At 34.8% G+C, this 14,332-nt stretch overlaps 1 protein-coding gene across 2 annotated transcripts in view; it reads right to left on the bottom strand.

Annotated features, from left to right (window-relative positions):
- Positions 1 to 14,332, bottom strand: part of LOC145263067 (dnaJ homolog subfamily C member 1-like) — a 73,490-nt gene that overhangs the window by 40,665 nt on the left and 18,493 nt on the right. For both annotated transcript variants that reach the window (XM_080119924.1, XM_080119925.1), the window contains exons 4-5: positions 7,877 to 8,048; positions 2,988 to 3,270 (exon numbers count right to left, since the gene is read on the bottom strand). In XM_080119924.1, coding sequence (XP_079976050.1) covers positions 2,988 to 3,270; positions 7,877 to 8,048 — 455 coding nt within the window. The remainder of the gene's footprint in view (positions 1 to 2,987; positions 3,271 to 7,876; positions 8,049 to 14,332) is intronic.

Below are 14,332 nucleotides of genomic sequence, written 5' to 3'. Positions count from 1 at the left end.
GCTGCCCAAATCCCTACATAGTACCCCAGTAGATGTTTCCCCTGATAGTAGCCCCCTACACCAAAGTGGCAATGTGCCTTGTTTGGGGTGAAAATGTAATAAAAAAAAAAAAAAAAAAATCAACTGTAAAAGTGATATTTTCTTGAAGGTTGAAGGTTCAATTCTCGGTGTGGGCAATCAAAAAATACAATTGTGAATTATGTAGGACCTCTATAGAGTCATGCGAAGGAATACATTTTCATTTTCCCTTTTACACCAAAGAAACTCCAACATCTCAGTCTTGGTCTCCAACAATTCATGGATATGTGTTTCGGTATGAAACCAAAAACCTTTATTTTAAAATAAGAAATTTGTTTTTTTATTTTAGTTAATTGTAATTATTAATCAAAATATATAAATTTCAATGTTAATTATTTTTTAATGGCTCTTATTCGTTAATATTCAAGACATAGAAATTTCAATGTTTTGAAATATTTAAGCGTTTCTTTAACTACAATGGTTTGCGTGTGTGTACGGTCATCATCAGGATTGATGAAATTGGTCTCATGGATGATTGTGACATGTTCGTATATGCCATTTTCATATTTATTTGAGGCTTCACACGCAGCCCAACTGTCTGATATTATATGTCTTTGGTAAAATCCATGATTGAATTAATGAACAATGTTTCCCTATCTCTCCATTCTACTATAGTTAAGTTACATTTATTGGAGTGTCTCGCCACTGCCCCGAAGACCCAGATACCGTCTCTAAATCTACCTCTGTTATATTTCCTCTTCAAAAAGAGTATGATTCATCTATTTCTACATCCTTGGGAGTATTGTCTACATCTACACCACCAAGCAATATCAGCTTGTTTAAAGTGTCCAGTTCACACACTTCTCTAATGAACCATTTCCAATCTACGACAACGTGCGATCCAACACCAACTTGTTAATATAATGATGCTTCATTTCCATGCTCCAATGAAAAAAAATATCAGAATTATCTGCCTTATTTGCAAACGACTTTTTTTGAAAAAAAGATCCTTTCCATACGCTATTTCTGACCGATAGCCATGACATAACCAATCCCATCAGTCTGTGCATTTTCTTTTGGTTAAAATCCAAGGTACTTCACAGGCTGAACTAGAATTCCCTATTAATCCAAGGGAAGCTGAAAAGTACTCATCTTCAGTAATTTTCAGCAAAATTGGACTAAATGTCCAATTTTAATAAGCGTGTTAAGTGAAGGTTTATAAAGCGAAATAAACAGGTGCGAGAAAGTGGTGTGATGTCTGACCTAGTTTTGCGCTGCAACCCAGATCATTTGCTTTTCCAAGACGCGGCGAGCTGGTAAAAATCAGGCAAATTAAATACACACGCAACCCCTGTTCATAACTCTTAGATATTATCATTTAGATGTGATATAAAAAGTTTTAAAGGGATGAGCCAATCGAGAATCACAGCGAAAAAAGCCTTTTACAGACATACACAAAAAGTGAACATACATACATACATACATACACACACACATTTTCGCTTTTATATTTATAGATTAGTTATGTAACCAATAGTAAACAAAATATGAAATTGAATGAACCAATTAAAAAGTTGATTGCTTTCAATTAACCAATAATAAATGTTTACCAACTTACAAAAACAAACTTTTATAAAGATTTTTTAAATATTTATTAAAAAAATGATTTTATTTACAAAAAAATATGGAAATGTACTTAAAAAAATTACATTAGCCAATTAAAAAAGTTGATCTTTCGAATAGCCAACAATGAACAAGTTGTTTTCGATTAGCTAATGCCAAATGTTTACCTACTTAAAAAAAAAAAAAAAAAATTTTATAAAGATTTTTTTTTTTAATTCAATAAAAAATGCTTTCATTTACAAGAAAATATATAAAATGGAAAAATAATTAACATTTTTACATGGAAATAATTAAAAAAAAAAAAAAAAAAAAGTGCTGAATGACATTGGTCATGGAAATTGCCGAACCAATTCATTTACCATCGGTTTTGTATATGTTGATTAACAAGTTTTATTATTTTGTTATTTAATATTGTTGCATTTTTAGTTTACTTAAGATAGTATTGTTCAAGTATAGTATTGGTTTTTCATTCTCTTATAGACAGGAAGTATTTGTTTTTACTTAAAATTGTTTCATTGTTCAAGTGATTATTTAGCATCCTAAATTATTTCAAAATATGTTTTTTGTCTTATTCAATGGGAGTTATCTCCCTTAGATTATCTAAGGGAGATAACTCCCATTGAATAAGACAAAAAACAGCAGCGCCAGAGAATAATAACCTTTTTACAATTTGAACTCCATTTATTTATTTATTTATTTTTTTAGCAAAACTCAATTTTCACTAATTTTCTGCAAAAACTATTTTTGTGAATAATTAATTTTCTACCTTATTTTTCATAATTTTTGGATACGTTCATGATTGAGACATGACAATAGTTTTACTTGAAATTCAATATTTCGATTTTCAAATTTCGCTATGATCAGGCACCAAAGTATTTGTAAAACAGGTACAGGGATGCAACATGCAGTGATGGGACAGAGGTTGGAGCTTGGCTGATAGTGGAGCCCTTATTAGATTTGGAGACTCTTTTTAGACTGATAAAATAGACATTGTCTGAGAAGTCAATAAAAGAATGCCCCATTTTTGTTGAATAAATCATTTGCAAAAATAAATTAAAAAATAAAATCAATGTTGTTTGACGAATGTTCAAGTATCTTCAAGACTGGAATCTTCACAAGTGCTGAAATTCTTTGGTGCACTATTCTGCACAAGTACTAAAGACCCTGGCTAAAAGAGATAAACTAGACATCTTCTATGAAGTCAAGAAAAGAATGTATCATTTCTGTTGAATTTGCAAAAAAAATTTGTTTTTTTTAAACGTCTGTTTGTCAAATATTCTCTGGAATCTTCATAAATACTGAAGTTCTTTCATGCACTATTTCAGGGCCTATAAGATTTAACTTACCTTCAACAAGTTCCTCGATATGTTCCTCTGGCTCTGGCTGGTTGTATCGCTCATTCCACAATGTGGTCAGGTATTCTCTGAACTCGCTGTAGTAATGCGGTGTATTCATGGCAGTCACATACAGCCAACCAGCTAACCGTAGCGGCCAGAGATCCTTCAGTTGAGGACGGGTTAGGGAGTTCAGCTTTTCTTCAAACTCTGCTTCAATCACATTTTCACACATGGCAGCTTTTTTCCGACTTTTTTTCTCGGACTTCTTTAACCGGCTGTGAAAATCTTCTTCCTGGCAGAAAAACAAAAAGATATCCATATGTTTTTTTTTTAGTCAACAAAAAGGTTATGCAACAAGTTTATGGTTAACTCATGTTGATACACAGATTTCCCCATCAGAAATGTTGAGCCCTGTCAGTAATCAGATGGAAATAACCATTTGGAAATAACAGAGGCTGGAAGCAAAGACTCGACCCAGGAGTATAAATAGGTACAGCTAGGAGTAAAACAAGCAGTAAACTAGTTTCTTGCTGTAGCATGGCCGTTATGCTCGAACTGTGTTTGTTACAGTTCAAACCTCTCTTGGACCCCCCACGCTGTTTGGCACCGTCGAAAAGAAAGAAAGAAACAAAAATAAATAAACCTGATTCTACTTTTCTTTCTTTTTTTTAACAAAAGTCGTTTATTACCATTTTTCTTTCTCCCTGTCTCGACAAAAGCTTAAAGAGTATCTCTGCCATTGGAGCCACATGTCTATCTCCCCTTGATTTTGTTTTTCTTTCTGCTCCAGTACACCTCAGCCGTAGTCAGCCATTTCTCGTCTTCACAAGTCTACCTTTTTCAACCAAATTTTTTGTTCTCCCAGCCACGTGGTGTCCTTTTTCTTTTTCTTATCACGCCAGCTCGTGCGCACTTCCTAATTTGCATATGTGCTTTTTTTCGGCTAATATCCTCACAAGCCAGTTATCTTACAGCTGCTGCTGATATTATCCCTTGTGTTCATATGCACTGTTACACTACAATTCATGAGAAGGTTGTTAGCAGTGATCGTTACTAGTGGCCTCGTTTCACTTTTGTGTGCTTCTACTGCAATTGTTATATAGTTGTTTCATTAAAGAGTCTTAGAGAGAGACTATTATAAGTGATGCTTTTTCTTGTGAGAGTTCTTATTAGTAATGATATGAGTCTTAGTGAGAGTTCTTGTCTTATTACATATGATGTTGTATCTTAGAGAGAGAGATGTTGTTGTAATGACATTTTATAACACAGACATATAATAACAATACAATTTACCTTTTTGTAGAAATCACAAACACAAAGATGAGCTTTATCACAAACACATGATGAATTTATTTTCTGACGACCGGTCGGGATTTCCTCATTAAGAACTCAAAGTTTCACATCTTAGTTTCTGAAGTGACGTCTCGCTTCAGACGTCCGCCTGTCTGTCTCTCCTGACTGTCTCTCTGACTGTCTCTGACTCTCTCCCCGACCAACTAACTCCCACTTGCTATATTGAGAAATCCATGCATCCCGGCCACGTGAGCAAAATTCACGTGTTTCAACATGCGCGACTTTGCACGTTTTCGACATTGATTTCCCAATAACCTATTTTCCTTGTGTTGTTTCCACAAAGGAATTTAACCTACATATCTAATTTATTTAACCATATTTTATTATCCACATTCTTTTAACAATTGAATAGTTTATTTATTATTTATTTCATCCGAATTAACAATTTACTGGACATTCCATTTAAACCTATTGTTCTTTAAAACTTATGTCCAGGGTTCGATTTCTGCTTTCTCTTATTTCCATTTTAACTAATCTCTCTATTTTTATACTTACATGAACAGGGGACAGCCCTTATCATGTAACACAATTAGCTAATAATAAAAAACAGACAATGTAAAAATTAAAAGCACTCAAACTTATATCAACAAAGAACAGAAATAGGAAGTAAATTTCAAATGTTTCAATTCCAGAATGTTATTTATGCCATTAGTTTTAATCCTTTCATAATGAGACTAGAGGGAGGGGGGGACCGGCGTTGCCCGGGTATTTGTAGGTGTGTATATGGGGGGGGGGTAATTAATAATCCTGCTTAAATATTATAAAAAAGATGTAAAAAAAAAAATAAATAAATAAATAAACCTGTGTAGGGGGGGGGGGTAAACCAAAGAATAAGCGAAGTAATAAAAAAAAACGTTTGGTCGGGAGGAGGGATTGAACCCAGAAGCTTTGACGCAGAGGTGGAAACCAATGCCAATACTTAACGGTCTCGACCACGAGTGAGAGTAATTGATTAATGTGTTAAGTTAAAGCTTATGAAGCTAAAAGAGGTTTGATTGACAGGACGACGCTAAATGAGGTCATCGCGGGATCATTATTTTTAGTTTTCACTTTCCCCAGATGATGGTGGGAAGGGGGGGGGAAGCAGAGCGAAAGCCGAGAACCCAACATTTTTCACTGTATTTATACTAAAATGCAGGACAAACCGGGCAAAAAGCGAAATAGCACGAATCGCATAAAAGTCGACGTAAATAAATCTAGAGACGACCCGCGTTCACAAATCCTACATATTATGATATAGGATCCATATAAACAGTTGTAAGCGATAGCAACGAACCCGGGAGCATGTGCTCGAAAAGCCTTTTTAAGACATACACGAAATGGTCACACACATTTTCCCTTTTATATATTAGATGAGATGAGCGCAAGGTGATTAAAAAAGCAGGATAGTAAATAAGAATTTGATGCTAACACGATATAGGTCAAGGGTGATAATTTCAAAGTCAAGACAAAAATTAAAATATAAACATTTTATTGTGCTGTATTTTGTTAAAAATAATTTAAGTTATGCCACTGATTGGGAGAGAATCCTGAAAAAAAAATCAGAGCAAGAAAGACCTCAGGTTAAAGTGAACAGATGTTCCATCTTTTGCAGAATTGGAAAACTGCCTGTGTATGCGAGACTGAAAATACTCGTAAATTTGAGAGTGTGCGTTTCTGCCGGTATAATTAATAATTTTCAGACTGAATATTCGCTTTCCGCACTGCTCTCTTACAAGTGAAAAATGCCAGGGGAATTTTTAGTCTCAACAGTCTGGCTTGAGTCAAGTCCTTCTTTTCAAACTGACTGACATGCGGGACTGACATTTTAGAGGGTCACTAGTTAGGCTAAAAGAGGTAAGCATGTGGATTTGAATTCATCCAATTTAAATCATCACCGATATTTCATTTTTTGGTGCGTTTTTTTTTTTTTTTTTTTTTTTTTTTTTTTAAATATTTATGAATGCATTTTTGTTTTGTTTCAGTTTTCGCATTAAAGAATATATGCCTGTTTTATATCGAACACGCGTACCAAATAAAAAATATTCATTTCACCAGTAAGACTCATGGTTTTGGATATTGAGCCGAAGCGATGCCAATAAAAGCATAAGTGCGCGCACACACACACACATTCCAGGAGGATTTTGATCTACATTCTTGTATCCCATAAAAATGACCAGAATTGTAATTATCACAAAATCAAAGAAATGTTTACATTCCAAGTCGGGAGATTATGAATCACGCAACACAAAATAAAAAAGAATTAATATTTTAATATTTACATTTCACAAATGTCAGCTGAGGTCTGTATAAGACACTTGATATAAAGAGAGAGAACAGAAGACCGACAAGAGTGGTTGTTGTCAACGTTTCTTTTTTTTTATTGTTTTATTTTTTTTATTGAGGCTTTGGTGTATTTATAGTTCAATCTATTTTATCTTTATTTTATATTGGTTAAATAAGTAGGTGCAGGAAAGGTAGAGGTGAATTACTTTTATTTTTAATTTCTTATTTTATTTATTTATTTATTATTAATTCTTGAATACAGTTAGTACATTTGTCCCGATATTAAACGTGATTCAGTTAAGTTTTTTAATTAGTATGATACACTTAAGCTTAAAAAAAAAAAAAAAAAAAAAACAACGTAATAACAGCAATTACTCCTGAAGATGATCGGAAGTACCGATAGAAAGTGCTAGAGTATATGGCCAAACAACAACCACTGGCCGTCATGATACATAACCTACCAGCCGAAACAAGAAAGACCGCTGGGTGAATAGAAAAGATAACCAACAAAATTGGAAAAAAGACGAACTCAGTTGGGTTTAACAAGACATGCATGAATATATATATATATATATATATATATATATATATATATATATCTATAAAAGTGAACGTGTCTGTCTGTCTGTCTGTCTGTGTACATTTCCCTACGCAATAACTCTGTCAATTTTTAGTCTATAGACTCGAAATTTGAAATACCGGGTACTGAGATTTGGGAAAATCGATGTGACGGGTGTCAGCCAGAAATTTGGCTGTTAAGGGGTCAAATTTCAACGATTTTACCTTTAAGAACTCTACCAAACTCCTCCGACAATTTTGGGTCTAGACACTTGAAATTTTAGATATAGGTTCCTTGAACCTGGATCTAACTTAATAAAGTGATTTGAGCCCGAAACTATAAATTTTAAGGGGTCATAATAGGGGTCAAAGTTTTAAAAATTTAACCATTTTTTTTGTTTTTTTGCTTTTTTTGCACAGCATACACCTCCAAACACCCGAGCAACGCCGGGCACCCCTGCTAGTATATATATATATATATATATATATATATATATATATATAGCAGCCATGCCAGAAGTTAGGAAGTATGTTAGCTGACTTTAACCAGCCAAGGAAAACATTGGAGGAAGTGATAAAGATGGATAAATAAAGACCTGTCCAAAGATACGTTAATATAAAAACCAAATTTTAAAAGTTGTCCAACACATGCCAGTATGTAACAGGTCATCAAACCATGAACAATAACACAAAAAATACAAAAGACACTTTCTCATACTTACAACTGTAAACTTTTTTTCAAAGTATATCGACCAAACCACTAAATATTGTCCAAACGTGAGAATGAAAAACATGATGACAGAAAGTTCCAAGAGACCAAGTTTTCGGACTCGCCGGTAGTAGAAGACCGGTTGTTTCCAATCAGGAAGTCCATTCTTGAGGATCTCATTGTATCTATGAAGGAACGAAAGGAAAAAAATACAATTTACTGACATAATCTAAAAAATAAAAATAAAAGGTTACATTTTTGTATCACAGAAAAAAAAATAAATAAACAGTTGTTAAACTTGACATAGTGATAGGAGACGAGAGAGTAGCAACCCTAGTTGAAGTCAGTCTCCCCCCCCCATGATGTTAGCAGGTAATTCCATGTCAAATGATCCAGAGCTTGAAACCCAAATTCTCAGATTTTGTTGCAACTTGCAACACAGACAGACATCATAAAAACTAAGAAATCCCGAAAAATTTTAACATGTAACTCCAAGCGATTCACGATTCAGAGCATTTTTTCTTTTGTGCAAAATGTCACCTGGGCAATATTTCAATAATTACATCTCCTTGAATATTTTTAGTTTGAAACGTGTGACCCCCGGAAATTCCCTCCGATAAGTTTTTGGTTGGTTGGTTGGTTGTTTTACGGCATATCAACCCTTTTCAGGTTATTTAATGCCGAATCCAATGATTTTGAAGAACAATTTTTTTAATAGAATATAATTTTTTTTATTTAAGTCGGTTTCTATTTAACCCATAGTTGGGACCCTAACAGGTACTACTGTTAAAGAGCATCTCTCCCCCCTCTCTGGCTTTCTTACTCTTTCTATTTTCTCTCTGTGTGTCTCTATTAGAGAATAGAGAAAGAGAGAGGGAGAGGGAGAGAGAGAGAGAGAGGTGAATAACGTGGACAGTGGACACGTTTGCAAAAGAAGGGTCAGCTGACCAGATGACGTGGTATCATGTGATGAGGTTAGCTGATTCTTTCTTGGCAGTTGGTTTTCGGGTGTTGAATAAGACAGACGGCTTTTCAGCTGTCCCCCCCCTGGGCTGGGGAGGACGCTGACGTGTATCATCAAACAAGCAAGGTTCACCTCCATTCTGTGTCGACCTTTGGAAGGTGAATAAAAACTATAAAACCATTTCATCGTCTTGGAGTGAATTCTTCATCCAACAGGCCAGCTCCCCTCCAAGAGACAATGAAAACCAGAGGAACAACCGACGACACATGAATAAAGGTATGTTAAAAAATACATGCACACAAACACACACTCACGAAGACATCAAAAATAAAACCATTAGAAACTAGACGATCACGTACACGAATCTCCTTGACAAAATCTCCTTTATGACACCCCCCGAATATATAACATATTCGTTTTGGTGCTCGTGACTAAGTCGCATCACCGATGCGATAATCGAACCTGTGTTTAAGAAAATACAACGTGGAAGCATGGAGATTTAGTGTCAAGAAAAAAGAAATAGACTAAAAAAAAAAAGAAAAAAAAAGGACAAGAAAAAACAATAAAATGTATGGAAAAAAAAGAAAAAGAAAGAACAGTAAAAAAAAAAATAGAAATCAACACACACACAACGTAGGGTCCATTAAAACACTAGGCGAATTAGAAAAATAATTAAGAAAAAAAAAAGAAAAAAAAAGAAAAGCAATACACACGTACAACCTTTTCACGAAGAAAGAAAAGGAAGACATACAGACACACAGATGTAAAACTTTATGTATAGAAAATAGTTAAAAAAAATATTTATCGTATTGGGAATTAACTCGTTATGAACGAAGAAAAATATCACTTAATGTCAAAATTAGAAGGGAAAACGAAAAATGACCTTATTTTGTAAAGTTTTAACAACGGCCAGTGAGAAAACCAAAAAGAAACGAGCCTTACCACAAAGATAAACATGTCAATCAAAAATATGTGTTATGAATATTTCGTGTCATTTTTAAATTGTGAACTAAATGTAACTTTTAATGAAAAACAATATGTACTTTTGATGAAAAACAATGGATAGGTTCTGAAATGTGATTTTTTTTTTTTTTTTTTTTTTTTTTTTTTTCCTTTTTTTCACTAATTGAACGATTTTATTTCTTAGGATTTTTTTTTCTTACATGGACAATTTTAGTTCCATCGAGTTGTCTGAGACTTTATAAGTGAGTCGTTTTATTTTATTTTAGAAACGACTGTATTTTAATTGTAAATGTCTAGGTATTTTTTTTGTAAACGACTGTGGTTTTTCTTTAATTTTGAATTCTGTGGAATGGTAAAAGATGATGCACTATGCAGCCGACCTACTTGCTGACGTGGACAAAATTTTGTTGTTTGGATTTTTGTTATTGCTAAGATGGGACTTTGTGATTGCTCATAGGATATTTTTGTATTTTTTTTAATTTATTATCTTTATGTAATTGATGTGTTCTAAAATGGTATTGTGCAGGATTTTCTTACTCTGTGACATGTATTTTTTTTTTCGCAGAATGGGGAGGTGGAATCTTGCTTGTGGGGTCTATGGAAAGAAGGATTAATAAAAGAAAAAATGTGTTTTTAATTAATTAAATAGTAATAATAAAATAGGGAGAAAGAAATAAGATTTAAACAGTGTAATAAATGATTTAAAAAAAAAAAAAAAGTTTCGGAAGAGTCAAAGGTTCAGTCGGTATTAATTTCAATTTTCGAAAAGTAGAATAAATGTTCTATTCGACATGAGTGACGTTTTGACCACATAAGTAAGGTAAAAAAAAAAAAAAAAAAAAAAAAAAGGATAAATATAGGGTTAAATAAACTATATGAAGAAATGAAAGAAAAAAGTGGGGCGTGAATGGAATTTAATTTCTGTGGCAAGCATGTTAGAATTTTGGAGAGGTGTTGAATTACATGGGTAGTTATTAATTTCATTATTCTCGGGAAATGATTCGAATTTTATTTTTTTTATCGTGATTTCTGTTGATTTCGAGTAGAATCAACATGGAGCAAGTTTGAGTACTTCATGTGTGGAAATCCGATGTTTTCCGTGAAGCTATGTGTCTTCAAGGCAGGTTGCGCTTACCGACTTTGGAAAAAAAAAAAGAAAGTTTTTTCTGACATAGCAGTGAACGGAATGTATTCTGTCCAGCGTGAGCGGATCTAGTTGTAATCAACTTCAGGGAGCAAATGAAATGCCCTCTGACATGGTGTAAGGGGCAGAGGGGGTGCAATGGCTGACGTGGCCATTATGTTACGAATCGCTCAAGAGAAGATGAATGAAATATGTATGCAAGTACTTAGGAAAATAAAATGTTACCATATTGTGAATTAAAGGTACCAAAATTAAAAAAAACCCATGCTGGGTGAATTTAATTGGTATTATTAAATTAAATTATTTTGGAATAGATTTGGTTGGTTTAGTTATATTTTAGGGACGTTTAGCGCGTAGTTGCATTTTTTTTCATGAGAATTACAAGGCGATTAGGCTGTAGAAAGCAGTTTTTTCTGTTGTTTTATTTTTTTTTTATAAGCCACGGTATTGTCACAAATTAGAAAATTTGGCAGGGGAAATACTATTTTAGAGTAATGAGAACCCTGTTAAAACAATACTAGTGGTTCCAGTGAGTTGGAAGATGCCACGTAGGCCCAAGCAACGGCAATAAGTCTTGTCCAACAAAAGTCTGGCGTGCGAGGTCGCGATAATTCCTCAGGGTACGGAGCGACTGGACAGTCGGTACCAAGCCTAATCACGGGGAGATAGAAGAAAGGGAAAGATGCAGATTACGTAAGGGACAAGATAGAGCCTTATTATTTTTTTATTTTTTTTAGAGGAATGTGTGAGGGATATCTGGGTTGGAATCTTGGGACTTGCTGGGAATGCGGAAAAATCACAAAGGGAAAACTACTTAGTTAGAAATCGATGGCGCATTAGTTAGGGAGTGATGATTCCGTATCTTGTCGGGTTCCAGGAACTCAAACAGGCTCCGAGTGAATCAGTGTGAAGGCGTATCTTGACTTAGACCAACCAAGGGAGTTAGTAGAAGAGCTTTGTGAAGTCCCGAAGTAGTAGATAGAATAGAACAAAGCTCCAGTAATAGGACCACTCAGAGAAAGACGTCAGGGCATTACAGTAAAAAAAAAAAAACAAACAAAACAAACTGGGACTTAGGCCTATGCTGAAAGTCGAGAACGCGAGTGGGATGGTTGGGTTGGTAGAGCATCAGACTTTTAATCTGAGGGTCTGGGGTTCGAGTCCCCATGCGATAAAGCTACCACCAACAGAGCATCCGACGTTCTGGTCGTAATTGCGATATGCTGGCCCCATTTCGAAAAAGTGATCGAAAATGGAGTCTCCATTTGTTTGGCCAAGTGGTCCAAATAAAGAGCAGAGTCAGTGGAAAATATCCAACAATGCGACCGCCTAGACAAGATGTATATCTGCAAAGCTGTATCTTTGTCTAACTTGGAAGCAAGTTAATGTCTAGGAGGGACTTTTGAGAAGCAGCAGAAGGGTTGATAGTGTTGTAGAAGAGTACTGGTGCCTGATCTTTCTTGGAAAAGGGGTGAGTCCGGAAAGTGAAAAAATAAAGATGTACTTCGGACATAATTATTTTTTTTTAGTTAGTTAGTTATTAAAAATGTATGGCTTGCCATACATTTTGATAAAAAAGGGGTGGAGGAATGTTAAAGAGCATCTCTCCCCCCTCTCTGGCTTTCTTACTCTTTCTATTTTCTCTCTGTGTGTCTCTATTAGAGAATAGAGAAAGAGAGAGGGAGAGGGAGAGAGAGAGAGAGAGAGAGAGGTGAATAACGTGGACAGTGGACACGTTTGCAAAAGAAGGGTCAGCTGACCAGATGACGTGGTATCATGTGATGAGGTTAGCTGATTCTTTCTTGGCAGTTGGTTTTCGGGTGTTGAATAAGACAGACGGCTTTTCAGCTGTCCCCCCCCTGGGCTGGGGAGGACGCTGACGTGTATCATCAAACAAGCAAGGTTCACCTCCATTCTGTGTCGACCTTTGGAAGGTGAATAAAAACTATAAAACCATTTCATCGTCTTGGAGTGAATTCTTCATCCAACAGGCCAGCTCCCCTCCAAGAGACAATGAAAACCAGAGGAACAACCGACGACACATGAATAAAGGTATGTTAAAAAATACATGCACACAAACACACACTCACGAAGACATCAAAAATAAAACCATTAGAAACTAGACGATCACGTACACGAATCTCCTTGACAAAATCTCCTTTATGACACCCCCCGAATATATAACACTACCTTTCAGGGTCAGAGTGGACCTGGGAGCAATGGCAATTAAAGGGTGGCTCCACATTCCCCAAAGTCCAAAAGCTGGGGCCTCACTATTGGATATAGTTTAAGGTCATATCCAGGGCTATAAGGTTTTGGACCCAAGGAATCTAAATATAGCATCAGATTTGCTCAGAAATGATTTTCTGAGATTTTGGAATTTTTTCACACGTGCATCAATATAGGATGATGCAGCTGATATGGTAGCGGCCTTTTTTTTTTTCCTTTTTTTTTTTTTTAAGACATTCATGCAGACATTATGAAGTACTACTGAACCAAAAATGGTAAAATGTTCTTTTGTTCATTCACAGTGCCTATTCAAAGCAAGTCTTTCTTTCCCGGGGTTTCATAAATACCATTTGGGGAGAAGCAACCAGTTCAGATATATGAAATGAAGTTGAGGAAACCATTTAAATTTACATCAAATTCATACCGAAACAAGATTTAGAAAGTAAAAGTTGCAGTGTCACGCAATGATGCTGAGTTAAGCAGAAATGAGAGGGAGAAGAACATTAAATATGAAGGTCTTATGTACGATATGAAAAGAAATATGAACGTTACGAAGATTTCAACCATTCCAGTAATCATAGGAGTAACCAGGTTCATGAAAAAGAACTTTAAAAAAAATATCTGGCAAATATACCTGGTGAACCAAGTGCAAGAGAGATCTAAACAATTGCACTTAAAGAAACAGAATCCTAAAAGATTTTTTGGAGTATTCAAATTTTTTTTTTATGGAGGAAAAAAAAAAAAAAGAAAGAAAAAGAAATCACTTCTAGGTCAAAAGCTGCCAAACGATAAGTGTTATATGATGGTATAACTTATATATATATATATATATATATATATATAAAACCCCGAAGAAAGCAATTCTCCCTTTGTCAGAAACATTGTTTATGGAATGTTAGGACTAAAGAACAAAATAAAGGAAGCAAATGAGAATGAATGCCTAGCATCTGCATCCTCAACAAAAATAAAATGAAAGTCATGGATTTTGCTTGCTTGTTACCGTGCACACTAGATGACATCATTTTGTGATGTCATCTATTATAACAGAGACAAGGATAACAATGCCCAGTGGATGACAATTCATGAAGCCAGTGTTAGAATGGGAAGGAAGAGGTCTTTTATGATGTTTTATCTAGATGACCCGTGACCTTAAAAACAAACCATCTAAA

The sequence above is a fragment of the Euprymna scolopes genome, chromosome 38 (assembly GCF_053919585.1).
Source record: "Euprymna scolopes isolate OS-2025 chromosome 38, ASM5391958v1, whole genome shotgun sequence".
Lineage (NCBI taxonomy): Eukaryota > Metazoa > Mollusca > Cephalopoda > Sepiida > Sepiolidae > Euprymna > Euprymna scolopes.
This window is presented reverse-complemented; position numbering and strand designations above follow the sequence as displayed.